Source organism: Mus musculus, chromosome 5, assembly GCF_000001635.26.
Source record: "Mus musculus strain C57BL/6J chromosome 5, GRCm38.p6 C57BL/6J".
Classification (NCBI taxonomy): domain Eukaryota; kingdom Metazoa; phylum Chordata; class Mammalia; order Rodentia; family Muridae; genus Mus; species Mus musculus.
In genome coordinates, this window is record NC_000071.6 from 135414156 (window position 1) to 135441217 (window position 27062).

Below are 27062 nucleotides of genomic sequence, written 5' to 3' on the forward strand. Positions count from 1 at the left end.
CCACACCTGGCCTCTCCCTGTGGGAAGGATACTGGAGGCTGCTGTGTGGGCAATGGAGACAGCCCGACCGTAGATACAGCAATGGTGTTCTTACCTGGGAATCCATCTCCTGGCGCTTGATCTGGGTCAGTGTCATGCTTGAGAAGTCCATACTGTCTGCAAGGACAGATATAGGGAGAGCCAGTCAAAGAAGATCTGCTGCGGCTGTCCCTCAACTACGAGGACAACGAAAATTCCCCACTGCAGTGCTTGGCCTGTCCTTTGGCACCATAAGGGTCGCAAGCTGAACTGTCCCCACAGGCTCCTGTTTGGAGAAGCTGTTCCCAGCTGTGGGTGATGTTGGGAGGCTGTGGAATGTTTAGAAGGTTGGGCCTGGCTGGCAGACGTCGGTCCCCTGAGGCAGGACTTCCTTTGTGTACATACAAGTGTGCATACAGGCAGGTCATGTATGTTCATATGTATGGTGCGTGCGTGTACATGCGCAAGGGGAGGCCAAAGGTCATCCTCAGGAGCCGACTACTGTGCTTTTTCTTATTATTTTATTGATATATTTTTCCACCTTGTTTTTTGAGATAGGCTCTCTCATAGGCCTAGAGCTGAGCAGTGAGCTCAAGGGAGCCATCCACCTGTTGCCAGCTCCCCAGCACTGGGATGGATGTGCCACTGCGCCCAGGCCACCACGCCTGGGTGGGTTCTGGGAATCACGTTTGCACAACGTCCACTTTACTGCACTGCCTCCAACTGAGGTCAACCTTGGTGACAAGCTCTCTTTCCCAGTGAGACATTTCACCAGCCCCCAGATGAGTGTATCATCACCATGGAAACATGCTAGGGGCGTGTGTGTTTGTGTGTGTGAGTTTCTAGAGTAGGTTCATTGAGGTGGGAAAAGCCACCCTAGATGTGGGCAGGAATATTCCATGGGTTGGGTCCTGGTCTGAATTAAAAAAGTGGAAACTAGGGGCGATCATTTGTAAGGCCAGCACTCTGGGAGCAGAGGCAGGAGGATCTCTGGGAGTTTAAGGACAGCCTGATTACATAGCTCATTCTGGAAGCCGGGCGTGGTGGCGCACGCCTTTAATCCCAGCACTCGGGAGGTAGAGGCAGGCAGATTTCTGAGTTCGAGGCCAGCCTGGTCTACAGAGTGAGTTCCAGGACAGCCAGGGCTACACAGAGAAACCCTGTCTCGAGAAAAAAAAAAAAAAAAAAAAACCAAACAAACATACATAGCTCATTCTGGGCCAGCAAGGGCTACACAGTGAGAATCCATTTCAACAAAAGACAGAGAGAAGAACAAACATAAAGAGCAGGCAAGAAAGCGTTGAGCTGAGCAGTCATTCATCTCTCTCTGCTTCCTGACTGCAGATGGAATGTGACCTGCTGCCTCAGGCTCCAGACAGACTGCTTTTCCTAGACTGTACCCCCCATCCCCATCCCACCATGAGCCAAAAATAAATCCTACCTTCATCTTTAAAAAACATTTATTTCATGTACATCGATGTTTCACCTGCATGTATGTTTATGTAAGGGTGTGAGATTCCCTTGAACTGGAGTCAGACAGTTGTGAGCTGCCATGTGAGTGCTGGGAATTGAACCCAGGTCCTCAGGAAGAGCAGCCAGAGTTCTTAACCACTAAGCCATCTCTCCAGACTCTAATTGTTATTGTTTTTCACACATCTGTTAGTATGTGCACGTACATACATGTGGAGGACAAAGAGAGTCAGTCTTGATACATCATGTGAGTCCCGGGCACTGAACTCAGGTCATCAGACTTGGCAGCAGTCACCCTTATCCCCTGAGCCATCTAGCAGCCCAAATCCTTCCTTTGTAAAAGTTGCTCTTAGGTCTTTGGTCTGCTCACAGTAATGATAAAATTAATTAAATCATGGGTAACCAGGGTCTGCATGTCGGGGGACAACTAGACCTGTAAAGACTTTTCTCTGACTTCAGAGAAGCAGCGAAAGGTGAAAAACATGCTTAATATCCTGGCACTGTGGGAACCAAAACCCATGGGTCTGTGATCTGCCTTAGGAGATCAACATGGATGTAATAAAATCAAAACGACGAGCAGACCTCACACACGCCAGGGAAGCACTCTGCTGACTAGGAAGCATCCCCAGGGGCCTATATCCTGCCAAGAGCGTGTCTACAAAAAGCTGGATGAGGTGGTGCATGCCATTAATCCCTGCACTCAGAAGCAGAGGCAGGCAGATCTCTGAGTTCAAGGCCAGCCAGGGCTACATAGTGAGGTCCTATCTTTTTTTTCCCCGATTTTTTGAGACAGGGTTTCTCTGTGTAGCCCTGGCTGTCCTGGAACTCATTCTGTAGACCAGGCTGACCTCGAACTCAGAAATTTGCCTGCCTCTGCCTCCCAAGTATGGGATTAAAGGTGTGCGCCACCACACCCAGCCTTTTTTTTTTTTTTTTTTTTTTTAAAAGGATTACTTATTTCTGTATATGAGTATACCATTGCTCTCTTCAGACACACCAGAAGAGGGCATCGGATCCCATTACATATGGTTGTGAGCCAACATGTTGGTGCTGGGAATTGAACTCAAGACCTCTGGAAGAGCAGTCAGTGCTCTAAATCATTGAGCCATCTCTCCAGTCCATGAGGTCATATGTGTGTGGGGGGGGGGGGGAGAGAGAGAGAAAGAGAGACAGAGAGAGAGAGAGAGTGAGTGTGTCAATAGTGGAAGAAACCTGCACACACTAGTAAAGTCATGTATGCTTACCTATACACACAGATCACACATTAAAAACGAAACAAACAACAAAAAAATCATGGGGAAAGAGATGCAGAGTGCAAAAGGCTACCTGTTTCCTCAATCTGAGATTTGCCAGAAATGGTTGAGGCCACCACAGCGGCTGTGGCCTGGTTCACTCCTCGAGAGGCCTGCTGCAGCTGGGTCAGATTGAGGCTGCCCTTGTTCGCTTTCACCTGCCGAGACAAAGGACATTTATGTTCACTCTACATCAGAGGCCGTGAGGACGGGACCAAGCAGCTGGCCTGATGAAGCTTAGCACATGCCGCCTGTTGTCAGCTCTCAGACCCAGTGCGGCCTGGGGGACTGGCCCGTGACATCTGGAGTGAAACGTGACCCCTGGAACACAGGGTGGGTTACCCTGAGCTCGAGCTTGCACAGTTATGTGCGTGAACTCGTTCACGTGTGGGAAAAGCCTTGGTATCCCGTGTAATAAGGGAGGACTACAGAATAAAGAGTATCCCTGGGGAAGCTCTGGCCCAGTCGCTCATGAGCCCCCAGTCAATGGCTTCACCAGGACTAAAGCAGCACAGTGCTTCCTGGTCAGAGACAAGGGAGGGGCAGATACTGGTTATACACAAGTCTAAGGGCTAAGTCAGGAGACTGATAGGCTGCCAAGAAGTTCCATCACTAGATACTTTGTGTGTGGGTTTTTTGTTTTTGTTTTTTGGGTTTTTTTTGTTTTTTGCTTTTTTTTGTTTTTTGAGACAGGGTTTCTCTGTGTAGCCCTGGCTGTCCTGGAACTCACTCTGTAGACCAGGCTGGCTTCGAACTCAGAAATCTGCCTGCCTCTGCCTTCTGAGTGCTGGGATTAAAGGTGTGTGCCACCACAACGGGCCAATACTTTGTGTTTTGAGACAGGGTCTCACTATGTAGCCTTGGCTGGCCTGGAACTTGCTTAGAGACCAGACTGGCCTCCAACTCACAAAGGTCCACACAATATTGCTTAAATCAAGAAGAGGGAAGACCAATGGGTGGATACTTCGTTCCTCCTTAGAATAGGGAACAAAATACCCATGAAAGGAGTTACAGAGACAAAGTTTGGAGCTAAGACGAAAGGATGGTTTATCCAGAGACTATCCCACCCGGGGATCCATCCCATAATCAGCCACCAAACCCAGATGCTATTGCATACACCAGCAAGATTTTGATGAAGGGACCCTGGTATAGTCTCATATGAGGCTATGCCAGTGCCTGGCAAATACAGAAGTGGATGCTCACAGTCATCTATAAGATGGAACACAGGATCCCCCAATGGAGAAGCTAGAGAAAGCACTCAAGGAGCTGAAGGGGTCTGCAACCCTGTAGGTGGAACAACAATATGAACTAACCAGTACCCCCAAGAGCTCATATCTCTGGCTACATATGTAGCAGAAGATGGCCTAGTCGGCCATCATTGGGAAGAGAGGCCCCTTGGTCTTGCAAACTTTATATGCCCCAGTACAGGGGAATGCCAGGGCCAAGAAGTAGGAGTGGGTGGGTAGGGGAGCAGGGAGGGGGGAGGGTATGGGGAACTTTCGGGATAGCATTTGAAATATATATAAAGAAAATATCTAAAACAAACAAACAAACTAAAATGACTCAAAAATAACAGATTTGTAAAAGAAAGAAATGGTAAGGCAATATGAGAGTACAGTTTGTTAAAATATGACAATAGTGGCATTGTTTATTAATATCTATAAGCAATTCATATAGATTGGCATCATTTTTCTTCTCTGTAAAATTAGGATGATGGGCTCCCAAGTTCTGTTTTGCATTTAGTTATAATATCTTTGTAAGTTGAAACAAACAAACAAACAAAAAAGGTGTGGGCTAACATGCCTGGCTAACATATTTTCTCTTTCTTTTTCTCTTCTCTTTTTCCCTTCCTTCCTTCCTTCCTTCTTTCTTTCCTCTCTCTCTCTCTCTTTTTCTCTTAAATAATTTTTATTTTATGTGCATTGGTGTTTTGACTGCATGTATGTCTTTGTAAGGGAATTGAACCCAAGTCCTCTGGAAGAGCAATCAGTGCTCCTAACCACTGAGCCATCTCTCTACATCTCTCTATCCCCCAGAAACCTTTTTCTTGACACAGGGTCTAACCATTCAGCACTAGATGTATTTGAACTCACAGAGATCTGCCTGACTCTGCTTCTTGAGTGTTGAGATTAAGTCCATGCACCACCATGCCTGGTGAACAGATACTGCTTTCATTTTGGATACCAGGAATGGAACCCAAAGCCATGCGCTTGCTAGGCAGGGGCTCTCCCACTGAGCCACGCCCCCAGCCCCTCCCTGGGGGATTCTAGGCAGGGGCTCTCCCACTGAGCCACGCCCCCAGCCCCTCCCTGGGGGATTCTAGGCAGGGGCTCTACCACTGAGCCACACCCCCAGCCCCTCCCTGGGGGATTCTAGGCAGGTGCTCTCCCACTGAGCCATGGCCCTTGCCTCTTACCAGCAGACCCAAGGCAAGTACTTTGACACTAAACTCTCCCCTCAAGCAATTTAAAATTACTTTTTCCTATTTTATTTATGTGGTGTGTGCAGGTGTGCATGTGTAAGTCAGAGAATAACTTGCAAGAGTCATTTCATTCACCATGTAGTTCCAGTGGATCAATGTCAGATCAACAGGTTTGGTAGCAAGTCCCTTTTCCTGACTGAGCCTCTTGCTGGCCCCTGTTTAAAAGTTTTGTTCTGAACCCAAGTCTGGTGAAGTTGCTCAGCCTGGCCCTAAATTCACTTTAAGTCCAGGCTAGCCTTTAACATTTAACACTCTTGCCTCATCTTTCTAAGTAGCTGGGATGACAGGCCCATGTCACCTGGCCCACCTGAATGTTCCTTGATGGCACTGCTACCTGGACGCTGGCATGCCTGGGACCCTCAAAATCTACCTGACAAGAGTGACAAGAACAGGAAGGCATGCTGGTGATGAACGGGCGGAGGGGCTCCTTGCTGGCAATTATTAGGCTTCTTTGTTTGGTTTTTTCAAGACAGGGTTTCTCTGTGTAGCCCTGGCTGCCCTGGAACTCACTCTGTAGACCAGGCTGGCCTTGAACTCACAGAGCCTCCTGCCCCTGCCTCCCTAGTGCACACCACCGCCCCATTCTCCTTTCTCTTTCTTTGCCAGTCCTTTCTCTTAAGAAAATCCCCTTTGCGGGGATTTAGACTATAGCCATCATCGGGCATACGTCAGCCTCAAAAGGGTGCTGAAGAAAGCCTGAGAGGCAGCCCATTTTACTCAGGACAGCGCATGGAGCACTGTGGGTTCCCACCTGTCCCTGAGCGCAGTTCCACCGTTCATGTCCGGCGCCAGCCGGCCGGCCCTACCTTGGATGCAGCCACGAGCTGGGCAGTACTGGCAGCAATCTCGCGTGAACACACCATCAGCTCCTCGAACTTCCCTTTGCCTTGGACCACAAGATCAGCAGCATCCCTGAGAGCCCAGGTGAGACGGAAGGATGGAGTTACAGAGCACAGAAGGCATCGTGGTCCCACCTCCAGCCAACCCTAAGTCCCTGGCTACACAGAAAGGGCCACCGGCTTACCCTGCCCTGGGACAGCCTGGGTCCCTTCCAAACTTCCAGTACTATTCACTTCTTTTTTTTTTAATTAGAATTTTAAAATTTATTTATTTATTTATTTATTTACTTATTTAATGTGTGTGCACTGTAGCTGTCTTCAGACACAACAGAAGAGGGCATCAGATCTCATTACAGATGGTTGTGAGCAACCATGTGGTTGCTGGGACTTGAACTGAGGACCTCTGGAAGAGCAGTCAGTGCTCTTAACCACTGAGCCATCTTTCGAGCCCTTATTCACTTCTTTTTGTATTTATTTGTGAATGTGTAATATATGTATGAGAAAAAGAATGTGGAAGCCACAGGGCCAATACAGATGTCTTTCCTTAGGTGCAATTTACTATATATATATATAGTAAACATATATATAGTAAACATATATATATATATGTTTTCCTGAAGGCTGAAGAGATGGCTCAGCGGTTAAGAGCTGACTGCTCTTCCAAAGGTCCTGAGTTCAAATCCCAGCAACCACATGGTGGCTCATAACCATCTGTAATGAGATCTGCCGCCCTCTTCTGGAGTCTCTGAAGACAGCTACAGTGTACATACATAAAATAAATAGATAAAATCTAAAAAGAAAGAAAAAAAAGGTTTTTTGAGATAGGGTCTCGGTATATAACCCCAGTTAGCCCCAAGCTCAGAGTACCATCTGTCTTCCGAGGGCTAGGATTGAAGGCATATATATACCTCACGCCTGCCTCCAGCTCATTTTCTTTGAGATATGGACCTTATCTTTTCTGTTTTGTGTTTTGAGACAAGTTCTCACTGTGTAACACTGCCTGTTTTGGAGCTCACTCTGCAGACAAGGCTGGCCTCGAACTCACAGAGATCCGCCCGTCTCTGGCTCCCAAGTACTTGGGATTAAAGGCTACTCTGCCTGGCTTAGACACTGTCTCTTAATGGGACTTGGAGCTGGCAGACTAGGTCTTTGGCTGGCTGTCCAGTGAGTGAATTGCAGGCATCCCCCTGCTTCTGCCTTCTCAGAACTGGGACTAGCAATGATGCCATCACAAGAGCTTTTTATATGTGACCAGGAATTGAGCTGAGCTGCTCATGTTTACCATGAGGGCCCGCATGACCGACCCGTCTCTCGGTCCCACTATTTGTTTTAGTAAAAAAAAAAAAAAAAAAAAAATTCAATCATGTGTTTCTAGATTTTAAAATCTTTTTGGGTGAGGCGTGGTGTCATAGGCCTTTGATCTGAGCACTCGGGAGACAGAGGCTAGTGGATCTCTTCAAGGCCAGCCAGGGCTACACAATGAGCTCCAGGCTAGTTCTAGGGCTATGAGATACCCTGTCCCAAAAACCAAAACAGACTGGCCCAACGCCAACACCTACACCCACACACACTTTGGAACGTCTCGGTGTTGGACCACGGGGCACACGCACACCCCGCAAATGCTCTACCATTGATCTAGCCCAGCACACTCTATACTGTTATTATTACACAAGGACCTGGGTAGCCCAGGGTGGCCTCTACCTTGTTATCATCCTTCTGCCTCAGTCCCCCAAGTGCTGGGATTACAGGTGGGTACCACTGTGCCAGGCTATGAGAAGGATACTTTTTATCTCCTTGCAACTGCCTGGGCTGGATCAATGGAGCAGGGAAGGGGATGTGGGGAACCTTGGAGCCAGTCACTTACACCATGATGGTAGCTCCCCAACCAACAGCTTTGGAGGCGGATATCAGCCCTTCCGTCCACCGAGAGTTCTTGGCGTAAAATTCTTTAGGGGATGCAGTACCCTATAGAAGTAAAAATATAACACTTTGGTTAGATTTTATTTTACTTTATTTCAAGACAAGATATCACTGTGCAGCCCCGGCTGTCCTGGAACGCACTCTGTAGACCAGACTGGCCTTAAATTCAGAGACACACCTGCCTCTGCCTCCTAAGAGCTGGGATTAAAGACGTGAGCCATCACTGCTCTGTCTTACTTGAATTTTTAAACGGATTTCTCATGAGTGTTTTGTCTGCATATACACGTGCCACGTGTGTACAGAGGTAGGAGGAGGAAGTCACATCCTGTGGATCTGGAGTTCCAAATGACTGGGAGCAACCACCCCGGTGCTAGGATTAAACCCTGGTCCTCTGCGACAGAACAGCGCTCTCCTAACCGATGGGCCATCTCTCCAGTCTGCAGTGTTTGTTTTCAGAGAGGATTTATTACATAGCTTAAACTATCCTCCAATTCTTCATCTTCCTGCCTCAGCCTCCCCAAGTGTAGCAACATACCCAGATTTTAAAATTACACTTATTGAGGGGTTCCTGCAGGTGTCAGAGAGGGAAGTGGGGCACTTGAATAGATGAGAATGAAAACCCAGTGCAGATTGACCTCATCAGCCTGGATCAGCCTGCAGGGAGCCTAAGCCAGGCGCTTCACTCAGCATACTGAGAACAGTATAATCCGGGGGGGGGGGGGAAGGTTTCCAGGCAACAACCATGCCAGTCAGTCCGATTGGGGCATAATAAAGCTTAAGGTGTGACTGCATAGAAACTCTTTTTACAAAGTGCACGTGACCCTGAGGGCGGGTTCCACAGCCAAGAGGCCTAGAATCTAGTGTGGTCTCTGACAGCACAGAGGTCAGCAGGCCATAAAGTCCATGTGACATCTCCCCTCAGGATGGGTAATGGAAGAGTTATCCAGGGATAACCATTCTGGAAAATTTGGGCAAGGTCTGCCTCTAGATAACAGAAAGGTGGAATGTAAGTGAAATACAGTATTGATTTTATCTTCTCCATTGAGGAGACAGCCCTCAATGATTAACATTTCTGGTTCTCTACGTGCTTCTCTGTGAGCACAAGGACCCCTGTGCCCCCAAAATGTATTTATATATTTTGTGAGTGTATATGTGCTGGTGAGTGTGTGGTGCACGGATGAAGGTCAGAGGATGGCTGGGAAGGAACTGGCTCTATCTTTCCACCATGTATGACCTGGAGATTGAACTCAGTTTGTCAGCCATAGCGGCAGACACCTTTACCTGCTGAGCCATCTCCCTGGCCCAATACCCAGCCATTAACAGCTAATTTTATAGAATGCCTACCAAGGGCTAAGTGACTTTTTTTCTCACCTCAATTATAAGAAACGAAAATGCAAATAGGCAAAAGGCTATGGGGGTAATGAATTAAAGTAAGTCCCCATCTTTTAAAAAAAGATTCATTTTTGGGAGAGGGGATGGGAGTGGGCAGGGATGGGCAACAACTAGAATGTAAATAAATAAAATAATTTAAAAAAATTCATTTTAAACTTTTAATTGTGTATGTTTGTGTAAGAAAACCAGGTACCTGGTGAGACAGCTCCTGGAGCTGGAGCTATGGTAGTTGTAAACCACCTGCTGTTTCTGCTGGAGGTGGAGTGGGAGTGGGAAGAGTGGGGGACGGAAAACTAAACTCAGTCCCTCCGAAGACCAGTGCTCTTGACCACTGAGCCATTTTTCCAGCCCATAAAGTTCTTGTTTTGAGACAGGGTCTGTATGTATAGTCCAGGCAGGCCTTGAACTCACAGAGATCTGCTTGCCTCTGCCTCCCAACGCTGGGGATAAACCATGCATGGTTTTATGCAGAGTCTGGGATGCAATTCATGGTTTCATAGATGCTAGGCAGGGACTCTACCAACTGAGCTACATCCTCAACTCATGAAGGGAGTTTTGAGGAAAGGACCAGCACGTATCCCTCGCTGAGGTCAAACTTGAGATCCTCCTGCCTTGGCGTTACGAGCACTTGGATTAAAGGGTTAAGTATCTGCAGGTCTGGGAATCTTTAGGGACCAGGCTCACATGTCTGAGGGGTGACAGTACCAGGTTTATTCCTGCAGTCTGCCCAGTTTCCCAAAGTCCTCAGTTGTTCCCGGAAGACCCAGACTCGCAATGTCAGAGGGGTTTCCAGCAGTTCTGTGTGGCCTCCGGGAGCTGGGCTAGTACTAGCCAGGGACCCTCAACTCCCCACAGTGTCTGTGAATTTCCTTAGAATGTCAGATCCACCCGTGATGGAGGACAGTTGGGGCCCTGCCAAGCAGATGCCAGCACATGTGGAGGGAGAAAGGGCTGACACCACAGCCACACTCACCCTGCCACTCTCCACTATCTCCTTCTGGAGGTCCTTGGAGGCCACAACGAGCACCTTGATGGCCTGCATCAGGCTGGTACAGGAACCCAGGATCCTAGTGAGAAGAAATGGTTGGTGACGCGGATACTAAGAAGAAAGAGGTTGACTGGCTTTCTCATTCCTAAACCAGGAAGACCTTGATGGGAGGGCGGGGCAGGGAAGGTATTGGGATGGCTGGAAGATGCAGATACCCTCCCTGGAGGAGGCTGGTGAGTGACACGTCCCTGCAGGCCTTGCTTTTAAGCACCTTGCTTACCTCCTGCAACCTCAAGGCTCGCACTGACCTCTCATTCACCTCCAGCTTGACTCCCGTGTCTCCTGCTCGGGACTTACTGAGAATTTCCTGTTAAAAAGAAGCATGGCTGGTTTCCTTTCTTTGTGTGTATTACTGGGACTTGAGCTCGGGCTTCTTAATGTGCTAGGTGTGTGCTCTGATAAGCCATGACCTCAGCTCCTCTATCACTGAGCTACATCCCCATCCCAACAAGCATGGTCCCTGAATGGACCATGAACCTGATCCACTACAACTGCCTTGGTACATACAGTCTGGATCCAACAAGCTGTGGTGGCAAAGAAAGCAGGATCTAGATATTTTCACCTCTAGCCTTGTGAGTCAGAATAACTCCAGACCTTTCATCTATCAGGATGGTAGACAGTTGGAGCCGACTGTTCTAGCCAGTGAACGTCTGCATCTTGGTATATAAAACACACACCAGATAGAGGCGGTTGCTACCAAGTTCATGAGCCAGGTGCTCAGTAGCGAGCGAGCCTTCCACCAAGAGAGCCATATGAGACCTTTCCAATGGGTTTCATTCCGCTTCTACTGAGAAACTCTTTAAGACCTATCAGGCTTCCCCTAGTAGTTATGACAGTGATGGATAGCTTTAACTGTCAACTCAACAACCTAGATTCACTCAGCAAATGAGTCTCATTGAGAGACTGTCTACACTGGGTTGGAGAGCGGGCACATCTGTGGGCGGAATGCGGGAAGACCCAGCCCACTGTGGGCAGCACCATTCCCTATGCAATGAGTCCTGATCTGTATGAACTGTGTAAGAGTAGAGAAATCAAGCTGAGCACAAATGAGCAAGCAAGCGAATGTGCATGCATTGTTGTTCTCTGCTCTCAGCTGTAGATGGGATGTGAAAGCTGCTTCAAGCCCTGGCCACAGTGACTTCGGTGAAGTATCCTGAACCTATAAGCAAAAATAAACCCTTCTCTCCTAAGTTTCTGTCAAGAAGTTTTTCTCAGAGCAACAGAAATGAAACTGAACCAGTGGCCGTCCTAACCAGGTGAATGTAACTCACATTCATGTAATTATCAGCTGGCCTGGAAATTGCACGCCAGGTGGCCTGACACCAAAACACTCTACCTCGGAGGAACCTGCTCATCTTTCTTAGTAAGAACCTTGGCTTTTTACCCCCTCTTTGATTTTGTGTTCTCAAACTCAGAAATCCACCTGCCTCTGCCTCTGCCTCTGCCTCTCAAGTGCTGGATTAAAGGTGTGCGCCACTACAACTATCTCCCTCTCTCTCCCTCCCTCTCTTTCTCTCTCCCCCCCCTCTCTCTCTCTTCCTTTACCTCCTGCCTTCGCCTCCCAAGGGCTAAGGTCAGAGATGTGCACCATCACACCGGACAGTTCTGGCTTTGACAGGGAAACCAAGACATTCCTGAGGCATAGGACTGCTCTAGGGAAGCCACAGGAGTGTGACTGTGGGAAAACCTACAGAATTCTCGTACCTCTATCCGGGTGGTGGCAGCTTCAATGGCAGCTGAAGTGGCTGCCATCTCCTTGTCCACCAGGTCACCCAGCTCTTCCTGCTTGATGTCCAGGCCCCTGGGCAGCAGCTCCTGTGAGCAGCAGCACAGAGGTTAAAGGACGCTTGGTCCTTCTCTTTGCTTTTCCTAGGCCCCATCATTGGAACCCTCCGGAAAGCATCGGAGGCGGGGCCTGTCACAGGAACCACCTGGCACTTCTTGGCACATTCTCAGAACCGTGATGAGAAGGAACTAAAGCGAAGCCATTTTGAATAAAACTTCCGTTTTTTTATTAGGGGTCAAACTCTACCTGAATTGCATGTTGAGGTGGTCTTTTGCTATGCTAAATCCTGGTTGCTCACAGAGACCTCACTCAGACCCAGGTGATGCTACAGCCCTTGACCCCTAAGTTATCTCATTGGTGAATAAAGATGCCGACAGCCAATACTGGGCAGAAGAGACATAGGTGGGGATTTTGGGTTCCTGGGCTTGGGGTTGGAGGAGACCCACAAGGAGGAAGAAAAAGTCAAGAGAGGAGAAGGTGCCATGGGGTAAGAATCTAAAAATAATGGCCATGTGGTTTGGCTAATTGGAGTTAAAAGCAGCCCAGATGAAACATAGCAAATTATATAATGGGATTACTGGTTGGGAATTAGACATAATAGCATGGAGGATAGATATCTTCCCAGCTCTTGAGGTGATTAGGCTTATTATAATTATAAAGGTTGTGTGTCTTTCATCTGGGAACTAAATGGTCAAAGGCGGGGTAGAAACCCTGGATTGGGATTAAATATTTTCTACAACAATTGCACGCAATCCTCGAGGTCTCAAGGAGGGGCGAGAGAAAGGCTGATCCACCTGCGTGGCCGTGGGGAAGCCTCTGCAACGAGGTGGCTGTGAGCTCACCCACACTCCTGCCTGTAACCCCTCACCCTACTCTGTGAGGACAATAAACTCATTGGTTCCCCTGGATGATCTTCAGTGGGACAGAACTTTGGTTGTCACTGGAATCTTAGAGGGAGGGGGCAAACATTGTTTCTGTCTCCCTAGGGTGGGAATTCTCACAAGCTGGTGTGCATGTCTGTTTTTGGTGTTATCTGCCAGGCCAGCACATACTTAGAGACGGGTAACTATTTATTCCATTTTCGGGCAATGACGTAGCACACACAGTGCCTTTGCCAGGCCAGTGAATCAAACATGGCTAGAAAGTCCTCCTGAGGTCGGTCTTGCCTTGAGTGTCGGCACAGGCCTGCAATCTAGGCATAGGAGAGGCCGAGGTGGTGGTTTTGTATGACCCTTTCTTGAAACACAACAAGGATGTCACCTGCTCTCAGGCCTAACTCTTTCTAGAATCAGGTTAGATACACAGAAAGGACCGTGGGAGCATAGCGGATTCCCTGGCAATGCAGTAGCATTCGTACTTGAAATAAGAATCATTTCCTGGGAGCTGCAGAGCTGGCTCAGCAGTAAGAGGGCTTGCCACACAGTCATCACTTCAGAAGTTAGGATCCCAGCACCGGCCATAAAGAGCCTCCCTACCATCAGGCACATGCCTGAGTGGGGCAGAGAGAGTGGGTCTGTTGGGGTGGCTGGCTTTCAGTTTAGCAGGAAAACTCGAGAGTCTGAGAGTCTGGTTCAGGGAGAGACCGAACATCAAAAGAACAGAGAGTATGACAGAGGACACTGGATGTCCTCATCTGGCATGCATGTGCACATGCACTCACACATGCGCGCGCACGCGCACACACACACACACTCACTTTCTGGGTAGACATGATGAAGGATGCTTGTAACCCTAGTATGTGGGAAGTGGATGCAGGAGGATCGGCCATCCAAGCCTATCCTTGGCTACATGGCAAGTTGGAGGCTAGCCTGGTCTATAAGAGACCATCTCAAAAACAAAACAAAAAAACCCCAGAAAACCCAAGAGGGCAGGGGATGTGGTTCAGGAGACTGCTTGTTTAACATGGGTTCCATCCCCACATAGAGCAGGTAGAGTGGTCTAGGCCTGAAACCCCAGCACCTGGAAGATGGCGGGAAGGAGAAAGAAGTTCAGGGTTCATTCTTAGCCTCAAAGAGAATTCGAGGCCAGCCTGGGCTACAGGAGACCCTGTGTCAGACAAACCACAGGACAGAAAGCAAATCCCATTCCTAACAATACCTCGCCAAGGGTCTTGACCCTGCTGAGGCAGTTCCTAAGGGCTGTGACGTCAGCATTCTCCATAGTTCCCTCTTCCTCCAGGGAGGACAGATAGGCCAGGGTTTCTCTGCCATACTGCCTACAGGCCTCCGTCAGCGCTGAAGACAGGAGAGACAGATGTTTAAACACTGCCTGTGTTCCTTGCTCTCAGGGGCATCCCCTCTACTATGGTACTCACAGTCGGCTGGCTCCGGTGGGGCCCGGAGGCTGGTGGCACTCCCCTGGATGATAGTGTCACCGGTCAAGTGGGCAAGCAGGGTGATCGAGTGCAGAAGCTCACTAATATCTGCAGGGCACAGGAAGGAAAATGTCAGGCCTAGTGGTGGATGCCGCTTTTTTCCCTGTATATTCTGTTTATTTTATTTTTTTATTTTTTACTTAATATATGTCTGTGAAAGAATATCTGAATGCAGATACCCCTGGAGGCCAGCAGAGGGCGTCAGATCCACTTAACTGAAGTTTCAGGCAGCTGTAAACAGCCCAAGGTGTGAAATGGGTCCTGGGACTTGAACCCAGGTCCTCTTTACTATCGAGTGCTTTTAACCACTAGGCCATATCTCCAGCTTCCTAGGGAGATATTTGAACCTGGCCTGATTGCCCCTGGTGACAGAGGCCATGTCCTCCGTTCCTCTTACCTTCTGGGCAGGCCAGATACTGGCTGCCGTTCTTTTCCAGTTGCTCGAGGCAGCTGGAAACGGAGCTGACTTTGGAGAGAAGGTGATCTGAGGAAGACAGGGTGACGTCAGAACAAGGGGTCTCACAATTCGTTCTCCATGAGCAGCTGGGTGGGCTGGCTGACCTACTCAGAGTCCCTGCCTCACACGCTTTTCCTTAAGACGGGACGCAGGGAGAGAAGGAGGGAGGGAGGGCGAGATGGAGGGAAGGCAGGAGGGCTGTGCTTGCTGGTTCTGATGGGATGTACACTATCTATTTGTTTTTCTTTCTTTCTTTCGACACAGGGACTCATGCAACCCAGGCTGGCTTTCAACTGAACTTCTGATTTTCTTGCCTCCTCCTCTGAAGTGGTGGGATAACAGGCATGTACCATTATACGCAGTGTACATGGTACTAGGGCTAGAACCCAGGGCTTCGTACACACTATATAACACTCTATCAACTGAGCCATGTCCCCGCCCTGTTTCTCACTTCATTATCATCTCAGGGTCCTGCTCTTTTTAGGGGCATAGCACACTGTAAGTTCTGACTCACGTTTCTCTTACAAGGTCATGATATTACTATTGTCGTCGTTGTTCTTATTGAGACAGGGTCTCACTATACAGCTCTGTCTGTCCTGGAACTCACAAAATCTGGTAGGCTACGGCCATGTGGGAGGCGGAGCCTACTGAGAGGAAACAGGTCTCAGGGGGAAGATCTTGGGAATCTGTTCTCTCTGCCTATTTCCTGTCTTGCTCTTCACCCTCTCCACTCCAGACGCCACCAGGTAGAGCTGTTCTGAGGACTGGAACCTTCTGTAACTGTGAGCCACAGTGACCCTTAAGTCACAATTACTTGGCCACAGAACTTGCAATGTCACCGACCTAGAGAGTAGGCTTACCCCACCCCACGGGCTCCAGCATGTAGCTGGACTGAGGGGATTCAACACCAATTGGAAGTACAGGGCCCAGCAGGTGGGCAGTCGGAAGGAAGATTACCTGTGGATCCTGCACAGCTGATGAGGGTGGGTTCCTCAAGCTGGCTCAGCGCCTCCTGTATCTCACGCTCCGCAGCCTTCCTGATCCCTGCCAAGAGGGTTTTCCTCTGGTCCTTCACCTGCTGGCACATGGATTCCTAGGAAAATACCCAAGCAGGTGAGAGTCGGCCAGGCACACGGCAATGAACCCTAAGCAGTATATACCTGGGACCACATGGGCTCCTGGCCTCTCACTGTGTCACTAAGGAGATCCATCCATGGTCAGCTCCATGCAGAAAATAATACCTGACCTTGGCCCACTGACCCACTGACCCACTGACCCACTTCCACAACCAGGTGTCCTCTTGATTAAGATAAGCCCAGATTGGGGCTGGAGAGATGGCTCAGAGGTTAAGAGCACTGACTGCTCTTCCAAAGGTCCTGAGTTCAAATCCCAGCAACCACATGGTGGCTCACAACCATCTGTAATGGGATCCGACACCCTCTTCTGGTGTGTCTTAAGATAGCTACAGTGTACTCATACATAAAAGAAATAAATCTTTGAAAAAAAAAAGGGGGATTTGTGTGACATGCAAATTAATTAATTAAAAAAAGATAAGCCTAGATGATTAAAGCACACCTGTGTCTGTGCCTTCGAGAGCATTTCTAGAGATAATTAGAACCCAACATGGGTCCTCTGACAGAGCCGCAGCACTGAGCCGTCTCTCCAGGCCCTAGTTTATTTTATTATTTTATTAGGCAGGGACTCATGTATCTCAGGCGGGCTCTAAACTCAGTGTTGGAGGGCTGAGGATAACTGGAACTCCTGATTCTCCTTGTCTCAATTTCCTGACTTGGGGCATCACAGGTGTGTGCGGGCAGACTCAGCTGATGTGGTCTGGAGCTGCACTCAGGGCCTCATGCATGCTGGACAAGCGCTCTGCCCACCGAGGTATATCCCTAGCCCACATAATTTTCTTCCTATACAAAATAGAGGTAATTGGCTTTAGAAACTGTGTCCACAGGAGACCTTGGCAACCAGGCCAAATGGCTTTTAACCCTTCACAGCACATCTCTGGCCTCCATGGTGTCCCCAGTGGCTATATGTCACTTGCCTGGGCCCCAGCCAGCTTGATCTGGGTGCTTTCCAGCTGGTCTCGGAGGGCTGATAACTCTTCCTCTCTCTGAGCTGCAACAGTCGCCAAGCTGCCTTGTTCCTTCTCCAACTCGGCGATCTGTGTCAGCCATTTCGCTTCTGACTGCAGAGGTCACCCATGTGGGAATAGGGAGAAACTAAGGAAATTCAACAGTCCCCTCTCTGGGACTCCAGACCCACTTCCTGGCACCTGGCCGGAGGTAGTGATATGTGTCTCCATCCTTATCATTGCTTCTAGGAATATGTGTGGATTACAGCTGGGGCCAGAGAGCTCAAGGCAGGAGCTGAGGCCCCAGAGGGAGCGGGGCAGGGAGGGCTCACCTGGGCAGAGGTTTCCAGGTTGCTGTGGAGGACCTGCAGCTCCTGTCTGCTGGTGGCCAGTTCATGCTTCAGGTTCTCTAGAACATCCTGTTGCTCTTGAGTCTGAAGCAGAAGCGAAACAGAAGCAGTGTGAGCCAGGGACTCACGAGAAAGGAGGCAGATAGGGATGCATTTCCCACGCTATTGACGTCCCACGCTATTGACGTCTCACGCTATTGACGTCCCACGCTATTGACGTCCCACGCTATTGACGTCCCACGCTATTGACGTCCCACGCTATTGACGTCCCACGCTATTGACGTCCCACGCTATTGACGTCCCACGCTATTGACGTCCCACGCTATTGACCGAGACTGTAGATCCACTAGGTCTGAGTTCTAAGTGTGTGGGTAGCAGGCAGCCTGGAGGAAGTCGATGACCCAGGCCTCACCAACAGCTTTGCCTTTCTTTCCCAATATTAATTTTTGAAGATTAGTTTACTAGGTGTTATTAAGAATTCAGGACTAACACATACTAATTACTACCAATAACTGATTATCAATACAGAAATAATAAAGCTTATCAATATAAATATTAATTAGAATCAGTAATTTTAATATGTCAAGATTATATCAATTATATAGTTATCTATATTATGATTAATAACAATATTAAATCACAGTTGATATTAATGTCAATAATATTAATTACTAGTAACAATAAAACAAATAATAATTGATTTTATATATACTGTTGTTGTTGAGATAGGGTTTCTCTGGGTAGCCCTTGCTGTCCTAAAACTCTGTAGATTAGGCTGGCCTCAATTCAGAGATTTGCCTGCCTCTGTCTGGGATTAAAGGCGTGTACCACTACAGCCTGGCCCTCTATTCCTTTGCTTGGCCCCCTGTCCTTGAGACAGGGTTTCAAGTAGCCCAGGCTGGCCTGAACTTCTGTTTCTCTTGCCTCTACCTCCCAAGTGGTGAGAGCATAGACTTGCACTACTACGCCTGGTTCATGTGGTAACAGGGATGGAGCTCGCAGGCCTCCTAGGTGAGCCTACAACATAAGAACTCTACCAACTGAGCGAAATCTGCTCTTCCGCGTAGCTCCCAAGGCCTCCTGAAAATTACCCATGGAACATATGATGAAGCCCTCTGGGCCAAGTCGGCCTCCAAGCCTGTTTACAGGTGTTCGGAGATGACTGAAGCTCAAGGGTCTTGGGGCTGAGCGGGAGGATCTGATCGCCCAGACCCGCACGGCACCAGAAAAGAATCTAAACCTAAACCCACTTCAACATGCATGATGTTGCAGGCACGCACGCACGCAAGCACGCACGCACGCACGCACGCACGTATGTACGTACCCCTCCCTTCTACATCCCCAAGTGTCTCTCTGGCTTACCTTCCGCTGGGCCTGGTCACTTACCCGTGCAAAGGAATCTGCTAGCTCTTTTTTCTCTCTTTCCAAATCCACCTGGGCTTGCCGGGCCACGGACACCTGTTTGGTCACCTCTGCGTTCTAAAAGAGGAGTAGAGAGTTTTTAACCAGACATTACTCAGGCTCAAAGCCCATCGTCCTTCTAGCAGCAATGATCTATCATCAGACTGTGAGTAACAAGGAGGCAGACAGGAGAAGTTTTCCCTACCCAGAAGGAAGCCAGAACCAGCCATGGCATTCAGAGGGATGTTAGACTTAAAGGTGATTACAAAAATACAGAGTGGGTAAGGGTAGAGTTGTCTGGTGTAGTGTTTTTCCAGGCTGGCTTGGAATTCACTATGTAGCCCAAGCTTGCCTCAGACTCACAGCAATCCTTCTGCCTCTGCTTTCTACGTTTGAGGATTTCAGGTGTGAGGATAGTACGCCTACTCTCTACTTTCTGAGATAGAATCTGACTATTTAGCCCTGCCTGGCCTCCATCGTTGGGTTTAAAGTCATGTGGCACTACTCGTGGCTATTTTTTTTTTTTTTTTTTTTTGAGATAGGATTTTGCCTCCACCTTCTGATAGGATTATAGGCATGTCCCACTATGCCCAGCTCAAATGAAGGGTAATCCTAAGTGTGGCTGGCACACAGACAGAACTCAAGAAGTCTTAAAAAGCTGGGGTTAGGACTCAAGATAGGGCTCAGACACACCAGAAGAGGGCATCAGGTCCCATTACAGATGGGTGTGAGCCACCATGTGGTTGCTGGGAATTGAACTCAGGACCTCTGGAAGAGCTGTCAGTGCTCTTAACCATTGAGCCATCTCTTGAAAGAAAGAAAAGAGAAAGAAAGAAAGAAAGAAAGAAAGCAAGCAAGGTGGGGTCAAGAATTAGGAGTGTGGGGCTGGAAGGATGGCTTGGTGCTGCTCTTTCAAAGTATGTAGTTTGGGTTCCCCACACCCATGCTAGACTCACAATTTGCCTATAACTTCAGCTTCACAGGTCTGATGCCATCTACTGGCCTCCTCAAGCAACTGCACACACATGCGCATACACAAGCATTCGGACATACAGAGGAAGAATACATACATACTGTGCAGCTTGGAGACCCCCCCCCCAAGCCCCGCCCAGGCTTGAGCTGTTTCTCCTGTAATGTGGAGCATATGGGAGGATTAGAAGGGGCCACAATGCCTACCTTCCGCAGCAGGTCAGCATGGTTCTGCACCAGTTCACTGTACTTCTCTTTTAACTTGCTATACCTCTGTTCATTAGCCTGGGCCTTTCCTGCAATGGAAAGATCAGGGTGAGGCCTCTGCCCTGGCTGGGATGCCCCTCATCCTCCCTCTAGGAAACTGGGGGCACTAAAGGTAATCTTTATCTTTTTTTTTTTTTTAAAGATATGGTCTCAAGTAGCTCAGGCTATGTAGCCAGCATGACCTTGAACCTCTGATCCTGTGGGCTGGAACTACAGACGTATACCACCACACTCTGCTAGAATTTATCTATTAACTTTCATTAATAGTCATTAATAGGGGTTTACTGGAAACAAGGTCTTGCTATGTAACCCAAGCTAGCATTATGGTCATCTCCCGCCTTAGCTTCCCGAGTTCTGAAGTTACATGTAAACACCACTGAAGCGGACATAAAAGGTTGTCTTCTTTAAGTAAACTTTCCCCTGATTCAAATCCACCTGCAGACAGATGCCTACAAACACAGTATCCATATCAGCAGGGCTTTAAGCTTCATGTGTCCCCGCCCCGCCCCCTTAGGCTTTGTCCAGCTTCCTCTCCTAGGAAGGTCCCTCTCCCAGGATAGGGACTCAAGCCATCAATGTGTCCTTGGCTCAGCAGTGCCACCAAACCTGTTCCTACCTCTGAAGACAAGAGTCAGTACCCCAGCTTTGCTTCCACAAAGGGGTGATCTGCCTTGCTCCCGCCCACATCCCCAGCCCCAGCCCTCACTTTCTATCTCAGTCAGGCTGCGCTGTGCCTTCTCCGTGTCCTCTCGCTGCCTCTTCAGTTCATCCAGCTCAGTGCGCAGGAACTCGCAGTCATCCATAGCCTGCCGGCCCAAGTGCTGCTGCTCTGCTAGCTCTGCCTCCAGCTCACTCACTCGACCCTTCAGCTGCAGCATGGCCCGCTGGCTCTGTCAGGGGAAGCCGTGGTGAGAAGCTCACTACTGCCAGGCTGCCCCATGAGGGGTACCAGGCAGGACAGGAAATGACTTATCACGTGACTGGCACTGATGTGGTTGATCTCTAAATCAATTTCCCAACCCATAGACTCAACCAACTACAGAGAGAAAACTTTTTGTTACTGTTGTTCTGTCGCTCTGGGTAGGGAGGGAGCCTAGGGTCTTGCTCAAGTGGCCAGTGGCTATACTGCTGAGCCATGTCCCCAGCCCCTCACTGGGGGACTCTAGGCAGGGGCTCTACCACTGAGCCACGCCCCCAGCCCCTCCCTGGGGGATTCTAGGGAGGGGCTCTACCACTGAGCCACGCCCCCAGCCCCCTCACTGGGGGATTCTAGGCAGGTGCTCTACCGCTGAGCCACGCCCCCAGCCCCTCCCTGGGGGATTCTAGGCAGGGGCTCTACCACTGAGCCACGCCCCCAGCCCCTCCCTGGGGAATTCTAGGCAGGTGTTCTCCTGCTCAGACACCCCTCCCAGACTCCCAGCCGTTTACTGTGATTCTAGGCAAGTCGGCCACCAATGAGCCATACCTCCTGTCCCTTCCTGGGACATTTTAGCTCAGCTCTCTACAACTAAGCCACACCTCTCGCCCATAGTTGATGAATTCTTGGCAGGCACCTTATAACCGAAGCCTATCCTCCCTCTCTTACCAAGGGATTCTAGACAGGCGCTCTGTCATGTGCTCGCAGCCCTTCTGACAGATTTAGGCAAGTGATCTATTATTGAGTTATAGCTCCAGCTCCTAAATCAATTTTCTCAAGAACTTATGAGAAAAAGTTCTGATGGCCAAGCCATAGTCATGCCTCATGGGGACACTGGTACCCAGCTTAACTGCCATCCTAAAGTTACATGTTATGATAACAAATTCTAATTGAGACCTAGAGATGAGCAAATTTATTGACTTTTGAATATCTATTTTGTTGTTGGTAGTGGTTTTGGATTTTTTGAGACAGGGTTTCTCTGTGTAGCTCTGGCTGTCCTGGCACTTCCTTTGTAGACCAGGCTGTCCTCAAACTCACAGTGATCCACCTGCCTTTGCCTTCTGGTGCTGGGATTAAAGGCATGCGCCACCAGACCCAGCAAGGCATGTCTATCCATCAACCCAGTCTTAGGATGGGGTCCAGCCATTATCATGAGACATCAAGAATGCCATGTGCCACATGCTGGTGAAACCCAAGCGCACATGGACCCTAGAATGCACCTCAATCTTCATGTTGTCCAGCTGCCCTGTCAGTCCACTGATCTCTCTGTACAGGCGTTCAATCAAGTGGTCCCTGAGAAGAGAAAAACAGGCTTGGTGTCACTATGTCCCGCCCCTCTCCTCCATGTAAGTCAGGAGACAAAAAGAGGTCAAAGCTTGTGTTAATTGGGGCATTCTCTTTAAGAAAACAAACAAATAACTTTTCCTGTTACCAGATATTCACTGGAGGAAGATTGTTTCTATTCCCACCACGACCACCCTTCTCTCCCTTCCTCTGGGGTGCTACAATTATAAACATGTGCTACAGTTCCTGCTTTATATAGTACTGGGGGGGGGTGTCCTGCATGCTAGACAGGCACTCTATACATGAAGCCACATCGCTAGACCCACAAATAACAGTAATAATCCTTTGCAGTATAGATTTTACAGTCAACTTTTCTCATCTGCAGTTCTAGACCTGTGCATTCAACTGACTGGGGATGGAAGATATTTGGGGAGGAAAAAACCTTGCATCTTTATTGACCACATACAGACTTTTGTTTTTGTCATTATTTCTGAAACATCAGAAAAACAGGGGCTGGTGAGATGGCTCAGAAGGTGCTTGCCATACAGCCTGGCAATCTGCCTTAGACCCCTGGCACCCATGCGGTAGAAGGGAGAACTGACTCCTGCAAGATGTCCTCTTGTTTATACACTAATGGCACAGCACGCCTGCAGCAACTCTGTCCCAGTACAAAATTTAAGTGGGGTTTAAAAAGAAAAAGAAAAAAGCCACAGAAATAGTATTCATCTTATAAGGGAGTCTTGCACAGTGGCTGAGTTTTGTTTCTGTGTCTGTCTGTGGAGGTGATTCTGGATCCAGCAACTCTTGGATACCTAGGGTTATTGTACCTTAGACATTAGGTATCTTACCCTGATACCCACAAGGTTCACTGTTGCTGATCTAGGATACAAGGCGATCATGTTTAGAGAAGAGGTAAGAGACTAAGACAGTTTTATAAATTTATGTATATCTCTGCCCGTTAGTATGTGCACATGTGTGTGGGTTCTCTTGGAGGCCAGAAGGAGGTGTTGGATCCCTGGGAGTTTCAGGAGGTTGTGATCCACTCAAGGTGGGTACTGGGAAATGAACTTTAAGTAGCAAGGACTCTTAGCTACTGAGCCATTTCTCTAGCCCTGGTCCCTTTCGTAGTTGGGAGATGGAACCCCAGCCCTTAGCATGCTAAGCAGTGGTCCAGCTAAGCTACATCCCACCTCTTTCCAAAAAGCCCAGATGTTAAGTATGGATGAGGGGATCTGTGGGTGAAGGGTCTCCAAGCCCAAGAACCTGAGTTTATTCCTGGACTCCACATAAATGCAGGAGAGAGATGACCCATAAAACCCTGACACCTTGCCACATCCCCCGACCAACGACACACATATAATCAAACAAACGAATGCAACAAAACGTTTTCTTTTAAAAGAAGTGCTGTACTACAGAGATGGCTCAGCGGTTAAGAGCACTTGTTCCTGCAGAGAAGCCAAGTTTGGTTCCCAGCACGTATGTTGGGTGACTCAAAACTGCATCTACTCATGGCCTACTTGGGCACACAGGCATGCATACAGACACATAGACACACAGACACTAAAAAGAAGGGGTTGAGTAATAAGGGAAGACACCTAACATTGGTTTCTAGCCTCCACACAGGCATACATAGGCAAGAGCACACATGTATACACATGTAAACACACACATGTGAACACACACACACACACACACACACATGTGAACACATATACACATGAAAACACACGCAATCCAACACCAAAGAAAGGAGGTAGAGGGCAACTGTGGAATAACACCTGAGCTGGAATTCTGACACAAACACATACATGTACTTACACACATATGCACACACATACACACATAGATATACTTACACATAAACACACATGTATTTTCACACACACACAAATAAACACATATGTACACACACACACACACATACACACACACACACACACACACACACTTCCTTCCTCTTGGGGTAGCTGTCACAGGCACACTACAGCTTAGCTTCATTTCTCAACCGTGTACTTCCACCCAGCATGGACTCACTTCTCGTCCTTGTTCACGCCATTTTGATTGTTGAAATTGAAAGGGTCGCTGCTCAATGAGCTGCCAAAGACGTCATCAAACTTGTTGTCAAACAAAGTCTGCAGCAATCAGTGGGGTGGGGGAAGGGGAAGCACAAGTTAGAGACCTCTAGAAAATTCTCTGGGAAGCGGAGAGGTGCCGGGGGGGATGCATGCAATTTATTACTTCAGTTTATACTGCGTAGTTTAGTTTACACTACATAGCTCTGGCTGGCCTGGAATTCGTTATACAGACCAGACTGGCCTCAAACTCATAGAAATATCTGCTTGCTTCTGCCTCCTGAGTGCTGGAATTAAAGTGTATGCTGCCTTGCTTGTTTCATTTTTTATTGTTTTTCTTTCTTTGTAATTAAATAAAATATTTTAAAAGACATTTATTTTTATATGTATAAGTGTTTTGACTGCATGTATGTGTGTATGTGTCTGGTGTTCACAGAGGCCAGAAGAGGGTGGGGCTTTTCTAGGACCAGAGTTAAAGATGGTTGTAAAGCCAGGGGTGGTGGCATACACCTTTAATCCCTTTAATCCCAGCACTTGGGAGGCAGAGGCAAGTGGATTTCTGAGTTTGAGGCTAGCCTGGTCTACAGAGTGAGTTCCAGGACAGCCAGGGCTACACAGAGAAACCCTGTCTCGAAAAAACCAAAACCAAAACCAAAACCAAAAAAAAAAACCAAAACAAAACAAAACAAAAAAAGAGAGAGAAAGAAAAGAAAGACAAAAAAACTAACAAACAGAAAAAAAAAAAAAAAAAAAAAAAAGATGGTTGTGAGCCATTTTGTGGATGTTGGGAATAAAGGCCAGGCCTCCCGCAAGAGCAACAAATGCTCTTAATGGCTGAGCCATCTCTCTAGCTCCTTGTATTTTTGAGACAGGGACTCACGATGTGCTTGTTATGTAGCTGAAGCTGACCTTGAATTCGTCTTCTGCTTCCCCCCCCCCCCCCCGCCCTCCAAATTCTGTGATTAGTGGCTTGCATGACCACACTTGTAGCAAGAATCTCTGTTTTCTTGATTTGACGGAGACCTAGCTAAGATCACTCCAGGAGCCCGAGTGCAGGGGGCTCAGTCTAAGCTCCTATTTGGTTATGAGAAAGAGGACTCTAGCTATGCACTGTGGCATGCACAAGTAGCTGGACCCATCTCAGAGGCAGAGGCAGAGGCAGAGGCAGAGGCAGAGGCAGAGGCAGAGGCAGAGGCAGAGGCAGAGGCAGAGGCAGAGGCAGAGGCAGAGGCAGAGGCAGAGGCAGAGGCAGAGGCAGAGGCAGAGGCAGAGGCAGGAGGATTTCCAGAGCCCGGGAGTTTGAGACCAAAATGGGCAACATAGTGAGACACCATTTCCAAGTAATAATGGCGAGCAGACCTAATCTAAGCAGATAGACCTAAGCTAGGAGCCTCTCCGATCCTTCTGTCTATTCTGGAAGGGCCAAGTTCCTCTCGCAGGGGTCTCTACCTGCTGGGAGGCGTCCATGTCCATGAGGTCATCCTTCTCCAGGACAGGCTCACTGTCTGGGGATGACACCTCTGCCGGGATCACCACCACAGGACTGATGTGCTCTGACAGGGCCGAGGCTCGTAGGAAGTTGGGTGGATTCTGGAGAAGCAAGATGAGACCCACGTTTAAAGGATGCTCAGCCGCCAGGCCCTGAGGCAGTGCAGGGTCCATTCAGGCACACTCACCTCGGGCAGCTGGGGGATCTGAATGAGCCGCTTGAAGTACTGTAGGTTGCTGGAGCGCTGAAACAGATCTTTCAACCTGGGAACGCGGAAGGAATTCAGGGGTGCTGAATATGGCTGGCGGCCCCTCCTCGGTATCCCCACCCTCTGTCACCTTAAAGGCACAAACTGTTGGCGGTTTGCCCTCCATAATGGCAAAATTCAATTATGATACTACTGAGGCAGGGGGATGACTCAGTGGGTCAGCAAGCCTGGTGACTTGAGTTTGATTCCTAGAACCCACAGAAATTAGAAATTAACATAAATTAGAAAGATAGAACCGGCTCCACGAAGTTGCCCTCTGACCTCCACATGCAAACTCCATGGCACGCACATCCATCTCTCTCGCTCTCTGCACTGCCCAGACATAAATGAAAATGAAATCTCTAAAACAATGAAACCGATTGAGGTCTTTGTAGCTTGTTTGGTTGGTTTTACGAAACAGGACTTCCCTGTGTAGATAGGACTGCCTGTCCTAGAATTCTCTCTGTAGACCAGGCTGGCCTTGAACTCTGAGATTGCCTACCTCTGCCTCCTGAATGATAGGATTAGAGGACTTGGGCCACCATGCTCGGATCCAATTTCGGTCTTTTATAGTGAATTCTCAGTCACCAGTGGTGAGAAAATAGTACTTAATAGTACAGACCCCAGTGAAGACTCTCAGAGATGGCCAATCTTAATGAAAACTCGTTGGGATTGGAATCCCCATGGAGACACTCTTCTGGGTGTGCCTATGAGGATGTTTCCAATGATTTAACTGAGAGGTAGGAAGAACCTCTTGCCCCATGAATTCGGGTGGCACCATCCCTCCGGGCTGAATAAGGACCAAATGGGTCCTTGGATAAGGACATTTGCTGCCAAGGCTGATGACCTGAGTTCAGTCTCTGGGGCCCACAGGGTGGAAGGAAAGAACGGATTCCCTTAAGTGGTCCT

General features: G+C 48.6%; 1 protein-coding gene across 7 annotated transcripts in view; it reads right to left on the reverse strand.

The window, feature by feature from the left end:
* Positions 1-27062, reverse strand: part of Hip1 (huntingtin interacting protein 1) — a 138828-nt gene that overhangs the window by 7660 nt on the left and 104106 nt on the right. For 5 of the 7 annotated variants that reach the window (NM_001382848.1, NM_146001.2, XM_011240878.3 and 2 more), the window contains 20 exons: positions 26094-26169; positions 25867-26007; positions 24380-24477; positions 22282-22354; positions 20852-21035; positions 20086-20174; positions 18895-18987; positions 17491-17592; positions 17129-17272; positions 16036-16171; positions 15019-15105; positions 14562-14669; positions 14345-14481; positions 12166-12276; positions 10710-10768; positions 10387-10480; positions 7966-8066; positions 6069-6174; positions 2815-2938; positions 95-156 (listed from right to left, as the gene is read on the reverse strand). In NM_001382848.1, coding sequence (NP_001369777.1) covers positions 95-156; positions 2815-2938; positions 6069-6174; positions 7966-8066; positions 10387-10480; positions 10710-10768; positions 12166-12276; positions 14345-14481; positions 14562-14669; positions 15019-15105; positions 16036-16171; positions 17129-17272; positions 17491-17592; positions 18895-18987; positions 20086-20174; positions 20852-21035; positions 22282-22354; positions 24380-24477; positions 25867-26007; positions 26094-26169 — 2125 coding nt within the window. Of the gene's footprint in view, positions 1-94; positions 157-2814; positions 2939-6068; positions 6175-7965; positions 8067-10386; positions 10481-10709; positions 10769-12165; positions 12277-14344; positions 14482-14561; positions 14670-15018; positions 15106-16035; positions 16172-17128; positions 17307-17490; positions 17593-18894; positions 18988-20085; positions 20175-20851; positions 21036-22281; positions 22355-24379; positions 24478-25866; positions 26008-26093; positions 26170-27062 lie in introns of all 7 variants that reach the window. The other 2 variants (NR_168637.1, XR_868560.3) reach the window with 1 other exon arrangement.